Raw genomic sequence first — 23,081 nt, forward strand, 5'->3', positions numbered from 1 at the left:
AAAATCATTAAGCTTTGCTACACTAATTTATTACCCACAGAGCTCTGTGGACAAAGAACAATTAATAAAGCACCATTGTTCGTAAACAGCAATAAAAATGAATGGAAATGTGGTACTTCAACTCAGAACACTCAAGGCTTTGTTCACGATGAAATCTGTGCTTCTCTCTGTCTATTCAGCAAAGCATTCAAGTACAGCTGAAGAGCATTTTCCTTTAAAGCATATGCTTAGAGCTTGACTCAGCACAAACCCGAAGCGTGATCTCCACTTCAGGCGCAGGCTTGACTCCTTCTCAGTGCACATAAGCGTGAAAACCTGCCCACGCATTCGCTGAGGACAGAGGAGTGTTTCTTACAGTGACTCCATTGACTTCCACTTATCTCCCAAAGTTTCTGAGATTTCATTTACTTTTTGCGTTTGCTGTGTGGATGCTGTGAAAAAACTTCAGTAAGATCCCTTCCTCCTCTCCAGGAAAAGGTCCTTGCAATCCAAACATGCCTACAATAGCCTACCACATCAACTGAGCTAAAAAAAAAAAAAAATAGATCTTTCAAGAGTGAGAAATTAAATACAAAGTACAGAAGTTCTGGTTTCACAGCTCGTGTGAGTTATTAAGCTAACATTTTAACCACATTAGCAATATAAATCTTCCTGATCAGCTGGCTAATATCCCATTATGCATGCCCCTTTGGACGTTAATTGCCAAGCTAGTGATTCATTGACTCGGGGACATTTGCCTGCCGTTTGCTCCCTGACCTGGCCGCCACATCCATCCAAGGAGCAGAGCAGCGCAAGGGCTGTCAGTTTAAAACTGCCTCCTCAGTTGTATAAAACTGCTCCTGGAAACCCAGAGTAGCAGAAGGATCGATGAAATGCACTCATCTGGTGCACTGACCCACATCCCATCCCCACCAAGCTGGCTGCTAAAATAAAGGTGAACGGCGGGTGTCTGCAGGAATGCATCGCCCCTGGGGGAGGATCCCTGGGCGCTGAGGACCACTCACTGGAGGAACATCACCCCAAGCAGTAACCTCGCACGCGGGCCAGCACTCTCCTGTTATTGCCATTCCTCACCCATTTCCCACTGTTCATACTTGGTTTGGAAGCAATTTGGAGGCAGGTCTTTTGTTTTGCATTTGTGCAGCACCTGCCCAGGGAGATCCTGCCTCTCACTAGCTCCACGATGAAGATGATGATGGAGCAAGACTCCTGGGCATTTACAAAAGGGTCCCTTCTCAGGACCGTGCTCGGGTTCATGCCACCTCTGAGCACACACGCTCGTTTTGGCTGCACTGCCGTTGTGCTCGGAGTTAAGCACGTGCCTAAGCTCATCGCTGAGGAGAGTCCAAAGAGGGGAAGCAGTGAAGAAGGCGGCAGAAATGACCGTGTGAGGTAAAGGCGTGTAACAGAGACACCAGTGAGCAATATGGTTCTTTAATATTGACAAATTCAGGTGGCAGCTCAGCTGTTATGAGAGCTGGCCAAAAGGCTTTCAGGAGAAAACTCTTCAGCCGCAGGTTGCTTTGTCAACAAGTTCTTGTTTTCAGGAAGGAAGGCAGGGCTGGAGGAGACCCGAATCGGCGAACAAGTCTCTTGCAGTCACGAGCTGTCTCGCACCTTGCCCCTGCCTCCGAACCTGCTGTCACCCCTGTGACAGCCGCTGTGCAGCCTCTCCAGGTCCTCCATGCCCTGAAGACCTTAAAGCATCTGTTTCAGTCTAAATGTATTCACGTGCTGCCTATAACGACTTGCTCTGTCACACATTTTCTTTCTCACAGCTCTGTCTCCTATCAGAAATCACGCAGACCGCTCTGTGTAAATACTCTTTCTTTTGCTAAGAAAGCCAACACAAACACCAATGTTTTGAGGACATTAAAAAAATCCAACGATATGAGCAGCTTTTGTAACCAGCTCTGTTATCATCACTGTTAAGCAAACAGCTTTTAACGAACAGACTTTCATTTCCCCTGTGCCTGTCACAGGGTTCCCACCTTTGATGAAATCAGGAAAAAAAAAGAAAGAAAAAAAAAAAAAGTGTTGAAAGAGTTGAGAACCTTTTGGGGTTTTTTGATCTGAAATTGTGAATGTCTTTCTTCCCCTTTTATTTTGAAGTTGTAGCAGCATTACCGGGATGGCTGGAGCAGAGCAGGGTTTTGGCTGCTGTATCGGTGTCATCTCCTGCATCATTCAGCTGCCAGCAAGCCCGGACCGAGAGCGCTCGTTGCTGCTGCTCTCAATCAGGGATGTTGGGCTGGATCGGCCCCAACCGGAGCCCTCAGCGACCTGCTGGTTCCCAGCCCTGATGCAGGGCATGAGACTTTGTGGAGCCTGGAGCCAGGGAAAGCCGTTCCCTGGCATCTCCAGGGTCACCAGCCCCTCCAAGGAGGCACCTCCGAGGTCCAGCCGTGCGGCAGTGGCTGCCTTCGAGGCGGCTTCCCTGCCGCGGGCCGGTCTGAAACGGCTTTGCAGCACAGTCAGGCTGCGGGCTCGGCAAGTGCCCTCCACCCTTTTAGCCCAGCAAAAAAGGATGTTCCGCAGAAATGGCTGGATGGTCTGCTCCATCTTGTGACTATCGACATGAACACACCAGACCCTCCTTCAGGTCTCACAGCTGATGATCCCGGCTCCTGACATTGCTGTGAGAGCTGGAGTGCAGAGCGTGGGCCCTCAGAAAGGGCTCCCTAATTGCTGCATTCGAGACTTTGGTTGGTGCCTGGAGGAGGAAGAGTTATACTGCTCAGACCCAAGGAAGCCTTTGAGCTCAGGAGGGGACCAAAAAGTGCTCAGCCCCTGTGCCTCAGAGTGGTGTGTAAAAGAGAAGTGCAGCCGACAGTAGGCATGATGCGGAGAGGAGAAGCAAGCGTTTGTGTCAGCATCCCAGCCAGTAAAACACGAAGGAAAGGATGAAGGAAAGGTTGCTGGGCTCTGGTGCATTGCCTCCTCTTCCTCATCCCAGAGCTTCTCCCCACTGGAACGGAAACTGCTGCCCCAGCTTTGAAGGATACTGGTGGTTTAGTGCGTCACAACTTCTCGAAGCCACCAGAGCCAGAGGAGCTCATGGAGGGGCAGCAGTGGGACCTCTTCAATGCCGCACGTTGGCCAAGCCGGGGCTGGGCAGGGAGCAGGCTCAGCCGCTCCCAGGAGAACTGACACGCTGAGACCCGCCGCGGCCGTCTCTGCTCTCTGGAGCCCTGCGCAAGCACCAAGAGCATCACCTATTCGGAGTCAACAGCAACTCGCACTGCAATTTTTGCAATAGGTGTCAGAAGCCTTGGCGTCGAACAGCTGAGCCAGAATGGCCATCAGGACTCTGCCGTCAGGACGAGAAGACAGATGGGTCCCATCTGAGCGTGCGCTGCCCACCAAGTCAACGCTATGCAGAGCACTGGGCAAAAGGGCCTTGTGCTTTGGTGATGAGAGCGAGGCAGACGACAGCCTTGCTGTGACTCTTCCATGGGACCGAGAAGCTCCAGCCATGCGGGAACAGCCCATTCCTGCTGTAGCCCAGCCTGCAGGAACCAGAAGGTTCCTGACAGGACTGTGGCTGCTGGGGTCAGAGTCTCCACAGTCCTCCATCTTATAATGATGCAGCAAACACCCACCTCGGAAGTGGTGCAGAGCACACCGACCTTCCAGCAGAGACCTGAAATTCTGGGAAGCTTCCCCGTGAGGTCTCCAGTGCTCCTGCACTCCCTTCTCCCCACGGGTCTTTATGTCCCTGGGACACTTTAGCAGTGCTGGTGCTCACTGCAGTGAGATGAGAGTCTCTCCTCTTTCTGACCTTGCCACTCACGAGATTCACCGAAGCAGAGGCAGCAGAGGAGTTTGACAGCCTGCACCGCTGTCTTTGCTGAGGACAGGAGAGGGAAGGAAGAGGGCTCTCCTTGCTGGTCAGGTTGATGATGAAGTTACAGATGCAGAGAGCTGTCCTTGCTGCTCCTCCAGCAATATATGGCGCTCGCTCTTCATGTTTGCGCTGCTTTTCACAACAGTCTGAGGCAGACTGCCACTGGCTTCAGGTAGAAGAAGGTATTATTGATGCAAGTGGTGCATACACCAATGAGAGGAACAAGAAAAAGTTCAACAAAACAATGCTGGTGTTTAAGGATAAATCAAATGTACAGCAACAAAGTGGCGGGTAATCAGCCAGCCGCATGGTCAGGAAAGGATCTTGAGGTGCAATGTACTTCACACTGAGCACTGCTCAGCAGCGCGGTGTTCCTGCAAAGACAGAAAACATCCCTGTGGGATGTGTAGGATGTAGGAGACCATCGTCCCTTTGCACTTGACTCTAGAAGCTTGAATTCAGTTTTGGTCATCATGGTTTAAGCTATCTGTTTCCCTTAAACACAGGACAATAAAGACTGTCCCGACCTCACAGGGCTCTTCAGCATGTAAACACCTTCAGCAGCAAGAGGTGCCAGGGTCCCTCAGCAGTGAAGCTATACCTGTGAAGATGGGGGGGGGGGGGGAGTAGACCACCATCTGTGCCACGGTAAACAGCACTTTGCCCATCCAGATATGGTTCGTGTACCAGGCTCCGGTCTGATGACCAACGAGGTGTTCACAGTCTAGGCACTGAGATAACAGGTGGAGGAACAAACAGAAACGAAGCTGTAGGACAGCAAACAAAATCAGCAGCAGTAGGTGATGGTAAATCAGCAGATGTAAGAGCCTTGATGCTCCTCAGCTGAACTCAGACCAGTCTCTGCTCTATGGACCATTCAGGGGAAGCATCTCTAGGAGAAACCAGTAGCGATAGAGGGGCTGATGACCCAAACCCACGTTTCCAGAAATCCCACCACCCTCAGCTTCCCTTGAACCTCTTGGCCAAACCTGTTCCTCCAGGGTGAGAAGTGCTGCAGCGCTTGGTGCTGCGTTCCAGACCCTGTCCCGTACCCCCCTGCCCCGGGGCAGCACTCAGCACCGGCTCCACCAGCCGGGGCAGGGGCAGTCCCCCGTGGGACAGAAGAGGCGGACAACACGCTCCCGAATCTGCCTTGTCCTCACCCCGTACACGATGGGGTTGAGCATCGGTGGGACCACGACGTAGAGGTTGGCCAGGAGGATGTGAACGTGGCTTGGGATGTGGTGGCCAAACCGATGCGTGAGAAAGGAGAAAAAGGCGGGCACGTAGAACATGAGGATCACGCAGAGGTGGGAGCCGCAGGTGCTCAGGGTTTTGAGACGAGCCTCTGGGGACGGGAGCCGAAAGACGGTCCTGAGGATCAGAGCGTAAGAGACAGCGATGAGCACGACGTCCAGGCCGGAGGAGAGAAGAGCCGTTGTCAGCCCATACCAGATGTTGGCTTTTATGTCGGCGCAGGCCAGGCGGGCGATGCCCATGTGCTCGCAGTAGGTGTGCGGCATGACGTTGTGCCCGCAGTACGGCAGCCGCTTCAGGAGGAAGATGGGTGGGAACATGATGCAGAACCCCCGGACAACGGCAGTCACAGCTATTTTCCCGATCACCGAGGGGGTTAAGGTTGAAGAGTACCGCAGCGGGTCGCAGACGGCCACGTACCGGTCAAACGCCATCGCCAGCAGAACGGACGATTCCACGATGAAGCTGAAATGGGTGAAGAACATCTGTGTAATGCAAGCATCGAAGGAAATTTCCCTGGCACTGAACCAGAAGATGGCCAGCATTTTGGGCACCGTGGTGGTGGAAAGCATGAGGTCAGCAACAGCCAGCATAGCGAGGAAGAGGTACATGGGCTCGTGGAGGCTTCTGTCCGTGATGATGACAAAGAGAAGGACAGAGTTGCCAAACACCGCCGTGATGTACATCAGACAGAAGGGGACGGAGATCCAGATGTGGGACTCCTCCATGCCCGGGATGCCCGTCAGAACAAAGGTGATAGGATCGAAGCTGCTTTCGTTGAGCTCATACATGGTGCTGCAGTGCTCAGTGTCAGCCTGACTCTGCTCTGTGCGAGAGAGAGAAGGGATCAATAATGCCTCTTGAGCCTGGTGTCAGCCCATGGCCACCTACGAGTGTGTACCACTCGGTGCATACAATGTCCTACTTGCTACTGCCTTCCAGCCTGAGCCGTTTCTGAAGGCCGAGGGGTTAACGCGCTGTGTTTTGCTGTGCAAAGCAATCAATTCATTCTTTCCTATCAACCCTACAAACTGTGTCCGTAAGAAAATCTTCTTCTCTGTCCCTCCATCTGCACCGCAGAACAGCCCGGGTCCTTTTCTATTTCCGCTTTACCCATTGTCACAAAAAGGCTTGTAAAAGCCATAATTACTTGCCTTGTTGCTGTCATCAGGCTCTATATCCTGCGTGCACCTGGAAAGCCATGTGTCTTTGTTAGGGCTGTGGGTTTCTTCAGGGAGATGAAATAATGCAATGTCTCGCTCTGGTCAGATCAGTGACCAGTTCATTTCTGACAGCTCCTTGCACAAATTATTAAGATAGGAATAAAAACTGCACCAGTACCAGCACTGGTAAGTGTCCAGGATGTGGCTGACATTCAACTACCACCCCTGAAACTCCTGCCGGACATTACTCCCGGTATTTCCACTTTGATAAACAAACACGTTCACCTGTTTGCAAACACCACAAAGTGTTTTTTGTGCCTCTTCCCCATCCCACAGGGATTTCAGAGACCCAAACACCGGCAAACACCGAGGGGGAAAGGGAAGAGCTAGGCTGGACTTTTGGCCCATGCCCAGACTTCCTGAACGACCTGGAGCGAGTCTCTTACCTGGCAGATTCCCTGCCTTTTCCTTCATTCCTTTTCCTCTCCTTCATAAAGAGGGGCAAAGACACGGTTGGGCTGCACAGCATGACCTTTGGACAAAGCACCGCTGGCCCAAAACGCGAGGCGACAAGTGCTATCAGGGCAGCCGAGTCACAGCGATACTCGAGAGACGCCCCGAGCGCAGACTTCTGCACGGATGCTCAGCCCACACGGGACCTTGCCAGCCTCTGAGCTCAGCGTCCTGAGCCGTCCCGGTTCCCAAAGTGCCCGAGCTGGGAGCACAGTCCCAGGAAGGGCTGATCAGCCTCAGGGCACTTTTGCAGATTTGGGTAACGCAAACAAGCCGAGCCTGCGGAGTCCTGTCTGGGCGCTTTGCCATGAGAAGGGCTTGGAGGAGAAGGAACGCTGCAGGACTGCTGGTTTCATGTGCCCCCCACCCACCCATTTTGCCCGGTTGCAGCCCCACTCCATCCCCCATGTATGATCTGTCACACACGGGAAAAAGCCTAGGCCAGGGCTGGGATGGACCAAAGCTAAACCTTCATTCTTCAGACCTGCTTGCAGCCTGTTTTATTTTTATTGCAAGCTGCAGGCATCCAAGTGCAAGATGTGTTTCCATTTCTAAGTGTTTCCATTAAGGATTCTTGTCCTCTATGAACCCAAAGTCCACTGAAACATTGGTCAGTATAGAAAAGATCTTCAGCTCATCACAAATATTTATCCAATTGCCTCTTCCACTTTTAAAACCGTGTAATTTAACCAAGGTGAATAAAGATAGGCTAGGTCTATAATTGTAAATTAAATCAGCCTGGGAACATTCCCAGGCACCAATGCCAGCCGATGCCTGACTGCATCTGGTTTACAAAGCAGTTCATCAAGACTTTACACCTCCGCTTCTTAGTGATAGGAAAATGTATTTCTTTCACGTGCTGCTTTACTTCCTTTCATTCTTTTCAAACAAGAAAGCATTGCCCCAAACACCAGTGTTTAATATAAAACGACTCACCAAGGGCCAGCCCCGAAGAGGAATGAGGAACCTCAGCCCTGATCAGCGCGGAGCTGCGGGGGAGTGCGAATCCCTGTCTGTGCTGCCGAGGGCCGACGATATTAATCCTTCCCCCTCCCGAATCTCAGAAGGAACATCAGCCCGTTGACTTGTGGAAGTTTAAATTTCTAGTGCATTAAAGATTAACAGCAGTTAGCACTCCCAGGTGAGTCAAGATATTTCCTGCTTTCCCATCATTTGCATTGCAAGTGTTTTTACTCTGTCCCTGCCTGGGCACCGGCTACGTCTCCTGACTGCGGTGAGGACCGGCACAGCGGGCCGCCGAGCAGCGCTCCCAGGCTCCAGAGGAGCATCTCTGATGTCCGGGAGTGGTTTATCCCCCACAGGGTGAAAATTCTCTTGTTATCCGGGTGAAACCTCCCCAAACAGCCTCATGCTGCCATGTGTCCCTGCGGGAGGAGTTCCTCTCTCTGCCCGACTCCAGCCCATGGTCAATGATCTACAAAGAACAAAGCCTTCGAGTGGCTGCGAGCACAAAGCTGCCTTGACGGCGTTGCAAAACAGAGGAGGCTGCGGAGATTTCTACCCAGACCGAAGTGCTAGTCTGAACTGGCATCAACTGGAAAAACAGAAACACCACAGTTGCATAATTTATAACATACTGTTATTGTGAAATATTTTTTAAAGTACATGACGGTGGCAAAAAAAAAAAAAAAAAAAGCTCTGTTCAAAGGATGCAAAAAATGAATTAGGTGATCTGAAAATACTTTGCCTGCAACCAACATGTTGAAGATCCATCAAAGCAGCAGAAAAAATGGTCTGAATACATAGGATTGTATGAATTAATGATTTTTTTTTTCATCCCAGGACCAAATCAAAATGATTGAAAGTAATTGCATTTTTTTTGATGAAAACGAAGGAGTATGAATTCTACATAACCTGGCCTGCAATGAAACGTTCGTCATTCAGTGATTTCTTGTTTTGTTTCAGTGCTGTAGTGCCTCAGGTTCAGAAATACTCCGTGACCGATACAGGCAGACAGAAAAGAGGTGCCTGTCTGGTTTTTAGCAGTCGTGTGTAAATAGGGATCATCTCCCCACGCCAAACTGCCCTGCCCTGCCCATCGTGGGCTGAGCCCTTGCTGCCGGAGCCCCAGATTTTATCAACCTGGAAAACACCCGGCGAGTTTTTGGATGCTGCTTATGGCATTGATAACGGCAATCGGCCCCGGCCCTGCCTGAGTCCCCGCCGATGCGTTTGCTCCGGAAGGTGGATTTGCTTCTGAAATACTGCAGTCATTCCCGATTTAACATCTGCTGCCCGAAGAGAGGCCAGCTCGCTGCAGTGCCCGCAGGGATGGGCAGGGAGGACACGGGAATGCCCCCCGGGTCTGGGGGCTGCCTGCGCCCCTGGGGCACCGGCATCGGTCCGGGGGGACGGACCCTGGAGCCGCGTCGGGGCTTGGGCAGCCCTCGCTGCTGCCGCGGGGTCGGGCAGGAGAAGAGCCGTGGTGACGGACACAGCGTGAGGCGCTTGAGGGCATCACGAGGAAACCGTGGGGATGGTCCAGCACTCCTGAACATCTCGGTGTTTGCGGGACAAATCTTGAGGGGGGCTTGCGTGCCAGAAAAGCCCCCCATTTTGTGTCAGACGGTCTGATAATCACCCTCCCATCAGACAATGCCTCGTGCCTTGGCACCCGCGGGTGCCGGAGATCTTTCCAACCCACGTGGAAAGTTCATCTTATCAGCGTATGGGTTTTAATTTCCTTTCCATTTCTCTTGCTGTGGTGTCTACAGAACAGAGCTGGCCCAAAGCCTTTCAGGCCAAGGAAGAGCTGTTGCACTTCTGAGCTCTCAGAATTTGGATTTCATAGATTTGACATCAGAGGGTATTTTTAAGAAAAGGTGGGGTACCCTATAGCAACACACCATTTAAAGAGGAAGCTGAAAATTCAGGTGTCTTCCCAAAAAATGTCTCTGTCCCTACTGCTAGTGAGGAATAGCATGTCTCAGGCGGACAAAATATTAAAGTTGCACGTTAAAAATGTTTTCTTCTTGCCAAAACCTGTATGCGTGAGGCCAGACGCTAGAAAAGAGAAGAGCCTGGGTTGTCCCGTGCATCGCAGGGACCCCGCGATCGGGGGGAGCATCCCAGCCACCGGTGGGTCCAGCTCGCCCAGTGCGATGCCAGCGAGGGGCTGCAGCCCAGGCAGCCCCGGCACAACCTGCCCCCCCGCCCCAGAGCCCGGGCTGCCGCCGTGCTCACGTGTAACTTCCCAAAGCTGCTGTGCACCAGGCACTAAGCACCAAACTGCTGCAGGGGCTGAATTGCCTGCTCCACCTCAGGCGCCTGGAATCCCCTTTTTATACTGAAATTATTTGTTGTCTAGAAAGGAGGAGATGTGGTAACAGCCTGCAAACGTGTGGCAGGTTACTGCGAACTGCTGCCATCCTTGGCGGAGGCCAGAAACAAAGAACAGTATTTTTTACTGGGATCAAACACTGGGAAAACATTAGGAAGTTACATTTAGAGGTTACATTTAGAGGTTACATTTAGAACCATTTCCAGAGGAACTGGAGTCTGCATCTCTGGGGATTCAAAAATCAGGTTAGACAACACTGATCAGGAATGGCTTAAAATCGAAAGCAGAGACAAGTCAGAGGTCTCTACTCTGGAAACTCGTATTTTGGCTGCCGAGCAAGGCAGGCACGGGGAAGGGCAGAGAGGCAAGTGCTCAATGCCAGCCCCTCGCCGTCTCTGTTCACCAACGTTATCTGACTCTTGTCGTGGCACTTGCGGGATGCTGCCTGATGAACCAACTCACCAAAAGCACACGGGTGGCCTTTGAGGCAGGGTCGGGCAGCACCACAACAGCACAGGCTGCATCCAAAGAGCATCACTTCTTGGAGATGTACACACCTCGGACAGCGGAGCCTTTCCCCTACACACAGTGATGAGAGCAACGGTGTAAACATCTGGGGAACAGCAGCAGAAAGCATCAGCGCAACCCCACAGCCAGACATAGTCCAACGTGATCCCGAGGAACTGGCTGGGCTTCTAAAGATCCCCGAGAAGCTGTGGCTGCCCCTGGCTCCCTGGCAGTGTTCAAGGCCAGGTTGGATGGGGCTTTGGGCAAGCTGGGCTAGTGGAGGGTGTCCCTGCCCATGGCAGGGGTGGCACTGGATGGGCTGGGAGGTCCCTGCCCACCCTAACCCGTATGGGGTTCTAACAGCACGCTGGGGATCTGTGGAAGCGAGGGCTGATATCCCAAGCGGGGCATCCCAAGGAAATGCCTTGAAAGCCACAAGCTACGTGTGGCTGGGCTCCGGTCCGACACAGCCGTTGCCCCCGCGCCAGGCTGGAGGGGCTCGAGCCACGCGGGGGGCTGCAGCAGGGCAGGTCCACCGGCATCCACACCTCGTCCTGCGTGAGCAGTGGACAGGGACGGATGGACATCGGGGCACAGAACCCGCCTGTGTTTTTCTGGTTCTTCCCCTCCACTCTAACGACAGAACGGAAACGGCTGAGACCGCCAGCTGTAAATGCAGAGGCTTCACCCACCCGGCCGCAGGCAGCAGCATCTGCACCACCTTGTCCCCCGCAGCTGGCAGAGAAATAGGGCGCAGTCAGGGAACGCTGTCTGCAGCGGGAGAAGATGCATAGCGCCTGAAACTGCTCATTTTCCTCCAACGGTGCCTGAAATGACTAGTTCAGGGAGAGATATTTTAAGTTAAGTGAGTTTAATCTGTCTCAAACATTCATGTGCCTATATGGAAGAAGGTTGTGTTTGCTTTCCAAGCTTTGCCCTTGAAAAATGACACCCCAAATTACGTCCTCTGTCACATATTTAAACAAACCACAGTTTTAAAAAAACAAAGGGTAACCTTGCCAGCAGTAAATGGGAATTATATTTATTCCAGAAACCATTGGGCAGTCATTTATTTCAGCTCTTCAAAACCTTTTGGTAGCTAAAGTATTTCTAATCAAGCGCAACAGTAACCTTATTTTACACAGTAATGTAAAATTTTTAATATTCCCATTTTGTTTCTCTGAAATCTGGTACGGCAAATTGTGGAACGAGGGAGCACACAACCTCTTCTCACTCCCTTGAATTTGCTGTTTTCCTTTTCCTGCAGCCGCGTGTCACTGGGACGGCGCAGGGCTGCACTGCACGCCCAGCACGCTCCTCCCAGCCGCAGCCGGCTGACCCGCTCCCTCAGCTGCGATGCGCCACTGCAGCTGGCTTCAGCCTCAATAACACCGAATTAATGTTCTTTTCACTCAGTCCTTAATATAATTGTTAAATTCCTTGCCCGGCAGGAACTGCAGAGTCTACAGCAACAGGGGAATTCGAAAAGAAGCCACAAAAAGGAGTTGTCTCCCGAGATGTGGCTCCTGACTAAAGCCCATCGACCCGGTGGCAGGGACGGACAGAGGCATCCCGCACGGCGGGCACGACAGCCTGCACAGGCGGAGGGCTCACCGCGGGTGTTGCACCCCAAACTCCTCACCCCCGGACTCGTGGGGGGTCCCTGGGAGGGCTCCTGGGCCCCGACTCACTCCGGCAGCACCTACTCCGGCGTTTAAGGACACTTCTCTGTGTCCCTGGCAAGGCAGAGTCACAGTTCGTGCACTTTCCCACAGACGTATCCGTGGTGCAAATTGCAACCAGGAGAAAACGTGCCTGCGGAACACAGATCCTGCCTCCCCGTTTTCAAGCATTTCCAGAAACCTGGAGACCAACGACCCCTTCCTTGCTCTGCACCTCCCGCTGCCACCAGACCTGTGTAGGGGTGCAACGTGCTGCCAAGCCCAGGCTGCGGTCACTGCGGTGTCGGCATCTCTCAGCAGCTCGGCCGTCAGCACCAAGACGTCTTACTCCAGCGTCCACTATGGAGCACTGGAGCTTGGTCTTAGCCGGACGCGGGGCCAGAGGACACCAAGGCATGATGCCAAGCAAAGCAACGTCTCCTCCAGCAATTCACTCTCCAAAGGCAGCTCTGGGAAACACCCGGGCTAAACAAATGCAACCATCTCCTTCCCTGGAGTACATTCAAAACCCATCGGTGAGCCTTGGTTGTGTCCAGAGCCCCACTCCTGTTGCAATATACGGAATAAAGCTCCAGATGAGCCGTCCCAGGCAGCTACGGCTCCTTGTACAAGCCTGGCAGGCTCAGCTGGTGTCTGCCGTGTCTGCGCCGAGGGCTGTTAGCTGATGGACGCAGCTGCAGTAGAGAAACGGGCTCCGTTCTGCCTTACCCGCTGCAGGGAATATCTTCCAGATCAATATTATTTTAGTTCACAGCCCTTTAATTCGGGATGAGCTTTGGCCTCCTGCCTGACACAGTGCGCTCTGAACACGTTCCCAGCACACTATGCTCTCAGCAGCAAAGCCCGGGATTTATTTCGTGCAGCCTCTGTGCTCCTCGTCCTTGTAGGTGCCCCCTGGACGGACGTGCACGGCCGTGGGGGTGCACGGGGCCCCAACGGCCCCGCAGCCAGCAAGGGGACAGCGGCGAGGAGCACGCAGGATGCACACGAGCCCCCACAGAGCCCGAGTCCATCGCTCCCCCGAGCATCCCCCCACCAAGCCTGGCCAGCACTGGGGCTCGGCGCTGCCTCCCCATCGCTGCACAGTCGGACACGCACACGCAGCACCCCGGTGCCTCGGTCCCCACCGCTGGTTGGTGCCTCCACGAGGTCCCGTTTCTCACCGTGGGGTGGAACGGAAGGCTTGTCTGCGAGGATGCCCAGGGGATTAGACACATTTTGTTGGCCAAAAGCAGAAGCAGACTATAAACATCTCATGAGAATATGGGCAAATCAAAGGGAGGGGGTGGGCAGTGGTCTGCATTGCCATTTGTGGGAAATAAAGACCTCAGCACCCCTTTGCGCTCTTGCTCTGCCCCAGATGAGGGCCAGGGGTGTGCAGGCAAATGCAGCCGGGTGGTGGGGGTGCAGAGCGATGTTCCTGCCAGGGAAGTTAACAGGGGGGGCCCGGACCCCTCGCCTGCCGCAGGCTTGCACCGGGAGCCTCGTGAGCTGGTCTGCAAACCGCTGCACGCCTGCTTTTCTATTCAAGTCGACGGAGAAAGCTCTGTGCTTGCTTCTCTCCTCTCGGAGGCAGAGGAATACTGTGGCCAGCTGGAAACCCTGCTAACTGTAGAGCTCCGTGGGAACGCACCGTGAGCATTTCCTGACACTCTTTACCTAAAGAGCAGCACACAGACGGCAAGATGCATGAACTGGGGCACAATCCTCCTGCCCAGCACAGACAAGGTTGCCACGGGGTTGCTGCTTCTGGGTTACGGCTCTGTCTGGGATGAAATCTGCCCTCATCCCTCCCGAATTTGGAGAGGTTCTGAGCAACCTCCCAGCTCATCCCCCCCCCCCCCCGACTGGTCCTGCCAGGGCCCGGCTTCTCCCTGCGCAGGGAGACGGGAGCACTTAGCACTGGACGTGAGGATGCTGTTCTCTCCCACGCCTCTCGCACTCCCCTGGTGCACAGAGCTTTGCACCAGCCGAGTGTGGCGAACTGGTTGTCAGCTGGTGTCAGGTTTGGGGTGAGTCACGACCTGTTCAGCCTTGCAAAACATCCGTACGAGACAGGACTGGCAGAGCCAGCAACTGCCTGCGCTCCGACCTTCTCCCTGACATCGTGACAACAGGAAACCAAAGTTTCGCCTTTAAAATCCCCTTCTCTTTGGTGGGATCTTCCATGGCAGGAAATTAATGCATCCTGTTTGTCGCCCCCCCGGGCCACGTCTCCCTCCTCCCCCAGAGCCAGGGAATGCTGCCCCGCAGCTCTTGGGGTAGGAAAGGGGCTGGGGGGAGGCCCTGGGCTCGCAGAAGGATCCAGGATCCTGGAGGGCAATTGCCCTTCAACAGGGGATCATAACACCCTCAGTAGTCATGGAAATTTTCACTGGGAGCCATGCAAAGAACTAGAAAAAAATTCTTTTGTCTCTCAGCTTGCACATTGTGCATTTCAAAATACATCATTCAGATTCCACTCACTTCTCATTTTAGGAAGGAATTTGAATAATGTTGAGCTATCCAAGGCGAAAGTTGGGTTTCCTCCAGGTAGGCAGTAATTCCTTCTGCAGCCAGTAACGATGTCCCATCCTTGCTGCCTGCTCTGCCAGCATGGAGCCACTGTGTCCAAGCAGGGAGCAGGAGCTGTACCGCAAATGGGGGGATGTGCTGCTGCTACACTGCAAACACGGAGCTTAAACCAGGAGCCTTGGCTTTCCTCCCCGCCCTGGGACACTTCCCACCACGGGCCGGTTTCCAGCTGCCCCCTCTGTGGCTACTGCCTCCCTGCATCCACCCCAGAGACACCCAGAGCGGCCCCAGCCCTGTCCCAGCCACGTGCTGCATCCCACCCCACACCAGCACAGGTACCGGGAGGGTTCGGTGGGCAGGAGCCTTCCTCGGGGGGATGCAGCATGCATCCTTGGGGGATGCCCAACATCCAGCATCACTGGGGCCGCTGGGCTGAACGGAGCAAGGATGGCACCCCAGAAATAGAGGATGTCACCAGGAGGAGCAGCACGCAGAGGAGACCCCTGCTCTCCCGGGCGGCTGGGTCACGCTCAGGGGACTTCTCTGGGGAAGGGAAGCGTGCGGCTTGATGAGCGACGCGCCGGAGAAGCTCATTGCGGTGCTCCAGCCTGCGCAGAAGAGGCGAGATGCAGACGGCACCGCTCATACGAGACGAGAGAAACGTCGAGCGTTCAGGAGGGTGAACTCTAGAGGTCTCTGCGAGGCAAGAAATGCGGCGGTCCTGCGACCCCGACAGCCGGGTGCTGTGCTGGCATCACCCCCGGGCCAGGCGGGCGGCAGCCCTCGCCCAGGGGGTCAGACCCCCGCGGGCACCGCGCACAGGGAGCGGGGGTCCAGCCGGGATGCTGCGTTGCGGAGGAGGACCAAGGGAGGAGAGGGCAGAGGATGCTCTGCAGCCGGGCACAGAGGGGGACGCGAGCCTGGCCTGTCCTCCAGGCCGTGAGGGGTTTCCGAGGCATGTCCTGACAGCCCCTCACCGAGACCCCCATCGTCCTCCCCAGGTTAGTCACATTTACATCACAGCTGGAGCGAGCTCGGACTTTATCAGAGATTTAAGAAGCACCTGAGCACTGCCAAAGCCCTTCGACGTTTGTCCATGCTGCTCTACCGTGCACCACTACCAAAGGGGGTGGCTCACGCTCACACACACGTGTGTGCATTTAACGTGGAAGATTTGCACACGGTTTAACTAAGGCAGTTCAGCCCTCCCCTGGAGAGACTGCTGGTGCAAAACCTGCACATCTCTGCAGGCTCGGTCTGCTCCCGGGGCTGCGGCCACCCAAGGCACCAGTGCGCTGATCTGGTCTCCATGTAAAGGCAAAAGCAGAGACGCTGTGAAGAAGAAACGAGGTTTGAAAGGCGTCAGGAAAGCAGCGCTGTGTCCTGTGGGAGCAATCCCCGTCCCTCCCTCCCCCCCGCGCCGAGCACACTCGGTTAAAGCTCATTGCCACCGTCTTCGCTCTGCCCCATCTCAGTGCAAAGAGCAGCTGAGCTGCTCATCGCCCCGGGGATGGCGGTGACAGGAGCGAGCCCGGCAGTTTGACAGAGAGCCGTCTGCGAGGATCCGTCACGCTTGGCACCATCCGCACTCCCTGCCCCGAGCCAGGCAGCCTCACCTGCTCGCTTTCCCAGGCTGAGCTCAGCCGAGCCCAGACAGTCACACTAACACGGCCGGCTGCGCCATTGTTTCCAAGGCTTTTTTAATCATTTTTATTTATTGCACAGGCCCTTTTCCTCCCAGCACCTGCAACATGCAAGGAAGGGACTTTCCTCCTCCCTTGTTGGTGCACCATGAGTACAGAAAACCTGACACCCGGCATGGGTTAGACCTTCCCCCACCCCGCTGTGGCTCAGCCCCATCTAAGGAGAGCTCCTCTGCGCTGACACCCATGCTTTTGAAGTTTCTCTTCCCCGTTCACTTGCAAAGCCAAGCACATCCCTAAGTCGGGGCCGCACACTTTGCTACCAGACAGAGGAACCTTTGCACTGGCGGAGGATGCTCCCCGCATCCCATGGACGGAGCTCCTCGCAGCAGCGAGGTGTTGAGCACCAGCCAGCCCAGGGCACGTCCCCGCTGCGGCCAGGCAGCCCTGGCTGCTCTCCGTGCTCAAAGAACGGGTCCGCACAGGACCCAAAACCCTGCTGGCACTGCCCGCAGGGGTGCAGCTTCCCCGGGCGGGCGCAGCGGTCGGACAGGCACCCGAAGCCCTTCCCACAGCAGCTGCAGCCCTGCGCCTTGCCCACGTGCCCTGCCTGCTGCTGGCTCCACTCGGCCGGCCCCACCGTGGGCTTCCCGCAGTCGGCAGGACGACTTGTTGGGTTTCCACAGAAATGGCATCTGAGCAGATTTCAGCAGAAACCAGCTGCAGCGGCGCTTCCGAAAGTCGCGTTTGCAGATTAGCTCTTCACTTCAGCTCTGGGCTTTGCTCTTCTAACTTGCATTCCATCTCCAAAACCGGAACACTAAAAATGCCCATAAAGAGTTCACAGAGACACAGAGCTGAACTCGGCATCAGCCAAGTTGATTTTATTTGTTTTTCTTCTGCTTCTCTTTCAGAGGGAGGGGGAACCATTCACACCAGAAAAACCTTCCTGTCTCCTGCTCCAAGGCCAAGGCCGGGCTCAGCCATCCCAGTGGGCGAAACTGAAATCCTCCCCCGGTTCTTGCTCAAATGCACAATGTTTGTTTTCCAATCGTCCTTTCAACTACAGAACCTCACCGAGTGATGGCCAGTATATATTTACCTTTAAGTGTTTTCTCCCAGGGAGAAGAGCACGGTGAGCCCGCGGAAACTGAACATGATGCTCACAGCTTATAATAGCTCAGTGGCAAACAGCGCACATCCCTGAGGTCAAGAGAACAAAGATATGGAGGAACAGCAGCTCTGATGCTCAAGAGCTATTATTTTTGCTCCCAGATCATCTTCCCTCTGCACGAGGCGGATATCGCACAGCAAAGCCAGGGGATGTCGGGCTGGAGGGCAGGACTGCCACCACCAACAGTTCCACTTTATTGCCTTTGCTCACAAACTGCCACGATACGTATATCATCCCTGCGTACCACGAGCTGCATCAGGTATGAAAGAGCCGCCGTGCACTGTGGGGAGCAGCCGTGCCGCAGGCTGAGGACAAACAGGTGTTATTCATGTAGCATCCACCAAGCATCACGCAGCAACTCGCAGTGCTGTGTCCAGCTCGGGCGTCCCCAGGACGAGAAGGACACGGAGCTGCTGGAGCGAGTCCAGAGGAGGCCACGGAGATGATGGGAGGGCTGGAGCACCTCTGCTCTGGAGACAGGCTGAGAGAGTTGGGCTGGTTCAGCCTGGAGAAGAGAAGGCTCCAAGGAGACATTATTGTGGCCTTTCAGTACCTAAAGAGGGTTTATAAGAAAGATGGAGATAAACTTTTTAGTAAGGTCTGTTGTGATAAGACAAGGGGTAATGGTTTTAAACTGAAAGAGAGTAGATTCAGACTAGATATATGGAAGAAATCTTTTATGATGAGAGTGGTGAGGCACTGGCACAGGCTGCCCATGGAGGTGGCAGATGCCCCATCCCTGGAACATTCAAGGTCAGGCTGGATGGGACTCTGAGCCACCTGATCTAGTTGAAGATGTCCCTGCTCATTGCAGGCAGTTGGACTAGGTGACCTCAAAAGGTCCCTTCCAACCCAAACCCCTCCGTGATTCTACGACTCGGTCCCCTGCCCACACGGGCGCTGGGCGAGCTTCCCTCCTGGCCATGGCCGTGTCATCTCGTCCTCCCCTTCTGCCATCGAGGACAGACCAGGTGTGCTCTGGGGACCTTCTGCACACAAAGGAGATGTGAGCTGCCCTCATCCCCCTGGTCGCCTAAAGGTCCCCACTCGAGGTCAGAGCCGGCCCAGGAACAGCAGCAGAGACCGGGGGGAGGGCTGGGCTGTGGGACCCCTTCCCATGGGCAGCACCAAGACTTGCCCTGGGCTTGCCGTACTGCCAGCCATCAGGTGATGGGTCCCCGAACAGGGGCACCAGAGCAGAGACAGGTCTCACGGGCCCCTCAGGGGGTCCCCAGCACCCAGCAAGGCACCGCACCATCCTCGGGCTGGTGGGGCTACAGCCCTGCCCCGCTTCCAGCCCCGAGCCGGCTCTGCCGCGCTGCAGGTATGGGGGTGCAATGAGCATCCCTCTGCCCATCCGTGGCTCACGAGGGCTGGGGCATCGCTGGGAGCATGGCAACTCCACGGGCCAGGACAGCTTTTCCTCCCGGTGCTGAGATGCGTGGAGCTGCTTTTGGGTGAGCAGCACCCTGCAGGCATGGCACGGCAGCTTCCAGGGCAGGCGCTGCGCCTGGAAAGGGTTTGTCCCGGGCCAGACCCCCGACTCAGCTTCTCCCGCTCACCTGCAACACCGTCCTGCAGTGACAGCTCCTGGCAGAGCCTGGGGGATCCATGAGGGGGGCTCATCCTCCTCCAACCTTTATCAAAACGTCCGGGCGGGAGGCAGGGTGCCCTGGCAGGAGAGCAGGGGGAGCACAGCACCCGCGCTGCCCAGGGGCTCGAGCAGCGGGCGCTCCCCGGGGCCGGTGCCCTTGCAGAGGAGCTGACTGCTCACTGTCCTCAGGCAGCAGGAACCCTGGCAGCCCCCGGCCCGCAGCAGCTCCCTGCCCACCCCAACGCCGGCCACACGTCCCAGCCTGTCCAGCCCGAGGTTCTGTGTCCCGGCCACGGGCTCTGCTACCCCTGCACCTACGGGCACCTCTCCCTGCAGCCGGGGCCAATGTCACCCTGTTGCATAAAAACATCCCTTCCTGTGCTCCAAACCTGCGTTGGGCAAGTTTCCTCCTACTGCCCCACTCTCCCCCTGATCTTTCCTTTCCCAGCGTTCACTCCTGATTTCTCTTGCAGGTTGAACACCTTCCTCCTTCTTCCACCCACCAGGAGAGCAGCTTGTCTCCTTCCTCCTCCAGGCCCCTCCCAAGCCCAGTGTCTGCCCTTCCCCAGCTCAGCAACCCCAAATCCTGCCCGCGGGCTCTCCAGCTCTTTGGCCATTTCCATCGCTCTCCTCCGGCCCTGCCGCAGCGGGACAGGCTGCTCCGGCCGTGCGCTGACCCTCGCTCTGCTGCAGCCTCTCCAAAGCTGCGGGGAGCGGATCCTCATCCCACCCCTCCATGGGATGAGACCCCACATCCACCTCTCTCACGACACGGTGACCCTGCCAATTCACGTCCACCTGCAATCCACCCCCCCCAACACCCAGGCTGAGCCCCCGTGTTTGTGCAGCTGACACCCTGCCCTCCGCACCCTCCCGTACGCCGCGGCCCTTCCGCAGCTCGTCAATATTAGCTCGAACTCGCTGACCCCCAGCCCGGGGCTGCAAGCACGCGCTTGTCTCCATCCCTGGGGTCGGCAACGAAACCCCGGCGGGTGGCCGTGCCCCAGCCCGTGGAACTGCAGGAGTCGGCGGTGACTGTCCCCTGCGTGCACCAACAGCTCCGCTGCAGCCCCCTCACGGCTCCGCTGGCTCTCTGACTGTATCAGCAGCCATTAAAAGGTCTTTTTAAACAAGGCCAGTGCACTGTATGGGGCTGACTCCTATCCCCACAGGAGTCCAGACTGGGTGGGTACCACTTCTTCTCAGCTCTCGCACTTACCACAGCTCCCCCCGTGTTATCTTCTATGAACTTAGAGATGATAGGCTGGCTATTCCCTTATTTTTTCCTGGTTTCCCCTGGTTCTGGAAGGACTGGCACCCGTCTTTTCCCCTTCCCCATCTTCTGAACAATCTGCCATTCCTCAGCAGTGCCAACAGCCCAAACTGTGCAGTGTGCCCCCCACCAGCAGAGCCAATCCCCAGGGTTACTGTCCCCTCACCAAATCCCACAGGTACAGTCACACCTTTTTGTTCATGTGCATGAAAGGCGAAGCAATACTCAGCCTCCTCTTGTCCACACAAGACCCATTCCTCCCTCCTGTGGCAGGATCAGCCAGGATCTAGAAAGGATCGCCCAGGCAGGGATCCTTTGATCCCAGGGATCTGCTGATGCCTTTGCCTCAGCATCCCACCAGCTCTCGGCTTATTGCAAAACGTCGCTGTCATTGCGGGAGCCGGGTGCCATCACCCGCCTGCAGAGCTCCGGGCAGGATGCCCTCCCTGCCAGCGCCACGCGCGTCCGTGCAATGTGCCCAGCTCCATAAGACAGGAAGGGACTCGGGAGAGAAACGCGGCTGTCACGCTTCACCTGCAGATCACTTGCAGTGGAAGGAGGGTTGAACTCCCATCCAGGCGCTTCCCAGTGGTGCTAAGACGACTTCTCTGTTTCTCAACGAAGTAATTTTTCTGAAAGTCAGAAGCCTTAGCAACAGGGAAGTTAATTCAGCATCAACACCTCTGTCTGGTAAACCAGCAGCCCAAGAAATTATTATTAATAACAAGTATTTGCAATCCTTTGCCTTTCCACATGCACTACACGACCATCACCGGGGAAGGGAAGGCAATGAAGGAAGCACGACGTTCAGGCCATTTGGTAACAGCATGTATAGCGTCGGCATTGTGCAGGACAGCCAGCGCGTGGCTTCCCAGGGCCAGGCTGTCCGTGGGGCACGAAGGCCCAGAAACCCCGGTGCAGCAGCCAGACCCCGGCTCAGGGTTACTCTGCCAGAGGAAATTCTACTGCACAAGCCTTTAGCTGGGCTCTCACGCTGCAGCAGAGCCAGCGACGGCACCGCGGAGCAGCCCAGGGCTGAGACCCCGGCCCATGCCCACACAGGCCAGATACAGCACTGGGCCCCCCCGACAGGCAAGCGGGGGGGTGGGCTGAGCATGGGGACCCCTGCCAGCCCTGCACAGCGTGTCCCCCCCGCCCTGCATTGCCCCCCTGATCTGGCCCTGCACAGTACCCCCCAGCCCTGTAGAGCATCTTACCCCCCAGTCCTGCACTGCACCCCCCAGCTCTGCCTGCAACCCTTCCAGGCCCTCAGACCACCCACCCCAGCACAGCACAGCACCCCGCGGCCATACACAGCCCCCCCCTCGACCCTGCACAGTCCACCCCACACAGCCCTGCACAGCCCCCAGCCATGCACAGATTCCTCCAGTCACGCACAGCCCCCCCAGCCATGAACAGACCCCCCCGACCATGCACAGACCCCCCCGACCATGTACAGACCCCCCGACCATGCACAGACACCCCCCCAGCCATGCACAACCCCCCCCCAGCCATGCACAACCCCCCCCCCCCCAGCCATGCACAACCCCCCCCCAGCCATGTACAGACCCCCCCCAGCCATGTACAGACCCCCCGACCATGCACAGACCCCCTGACCATGCACAACCCCCTCCGATCCTGCACAGCCCCCCGCCCCTGCACAGCCCCCCCGGGCCGGGCCCCGGTACCTGTTCGGCCGGGCCCCGGTACCTGTTCGGCCGGGCCGGGATCACCCGGGAGAGCCCTGAGCGGCGGCGGCGGCAGGACGTGTCCGGAGCGGGGGGCTGCCGGCACCGGGAACGGGAATGGGGGGGCTGCCGAGAACGGGAACGGGCACCAAGAACGGGAATGGGGGGGCTGCCGGAACAGACACCAAGAACGGGAATGGGGGGCTGCCGGGAACAGACACCAAGAACGGGAATGGGGGGCTGCTGGGAACAGACACCAAGAACGGGAATGGGGGGCTGCCGGGGGCGGGTGGGGGCTACGGGGAAGGGGAACCGTGGCACAGCTGCCCCTGGGAACAGGACTGGGAAGGGGAACTGGGAACCGGCAGCGGGAACCGGCCCCGGTAAGAGGGCGCTGGGTGGGGGAGCTGTGCTGGAACCGGGACCGGGCACTGGAACTGGGGGGTCTCTGCCGGTAACGCCACTGGGGGCTGGGAACCCGGCACACGGGGATGGGTGCCTGAGGTGGGGGGATCTCCAGAAAAGGGTGCCAAATGGCACAGGGTGCGGAGGGAGGGGTACCCAGCTCTCCCTGCCCAGGACGGGGTGCCTGAGGACGGGGCGCGCAGGACTGGGCCCCTGGGAACGGATGCCCAAGACAGCAACAGGGCCAGCGCCGCGGGGCTGCTCCAGCTCCGTGCTCCCCACAAGACGTGCTGGGCATCTCATCTGTGTCCGGAGGAGGTGAAGGGCTTGGAGCTGCTGGGGTTCGTGTCCTGGCCACCGGCACAGGCCTTCCCAGCACTGTCCCCATCTCCTGCCCAACCTGGAGGTACAGCCCAGGCCTCGGTGGCTTTTGCAAAGCAGCGCTGTGCAGCTCCGTGCCTCAGTTTCCCCACCTGTGCAGGGCAGCCCGAGTCCAGCCTGGCTCCACACTGCTGCCCCC

The 23,081-nt window shown here is 56.3% G+C and overlaps 1 protein-coding gene across 1 annotated transcript; it reads right to left on the reverse strand.

Annotated features, from left to right (window-relative positions):
- Positions 1–1,813: 1,813 nt before the first annotated feature.
- LOC104639018 (olfactory receptor 52B2-like) lies at positions 1,814–7,851 on the reverse strand. Its single transcript, XM_075742992.1, has 2 exons — positions 7,717–7,851; positions 1,814–5,930 (listed from the first exon to the last, which is right to left on the reverse strand). Exon 2 carries the CDS (start codon positions 5,893–5,895, stop codon positions 4,921–4,923), a length of 975 nt encoding a protein of 324 aa, XP_075599107.1. The 5' UTR covers positions 5,896–5,930; positions 7,717–7,851; the 3' UTR covers positions 1,814–4,920.
- Positions 7,852–23,081: the final 15,230 nt, after the last annotated feature.

This window comes from Balearica regulorum, chromosome 1 (assembly GCF_011004875.1).
Source record: "Balearica regulorum gibbericeps isolate bBalReg1 chromosome 1, bBalReg1.pri, whole genome shotgun sequence".
Classification (NCBI taxonomy): Eukaryota; Metazoa; Chordata; class Aves; order Gruiformes; family Gruidae; genus Balearica; species Balearica regulorum.

Coding starts and splice junctions, on each gene's coding strand:
- LOC104639018 (XM_075742992.1), bottom strand. CDS start 5,895: ATGTATGAGCTCAACGAAAGCAGCTTCGATCCTATCACCTTTGTTCTG.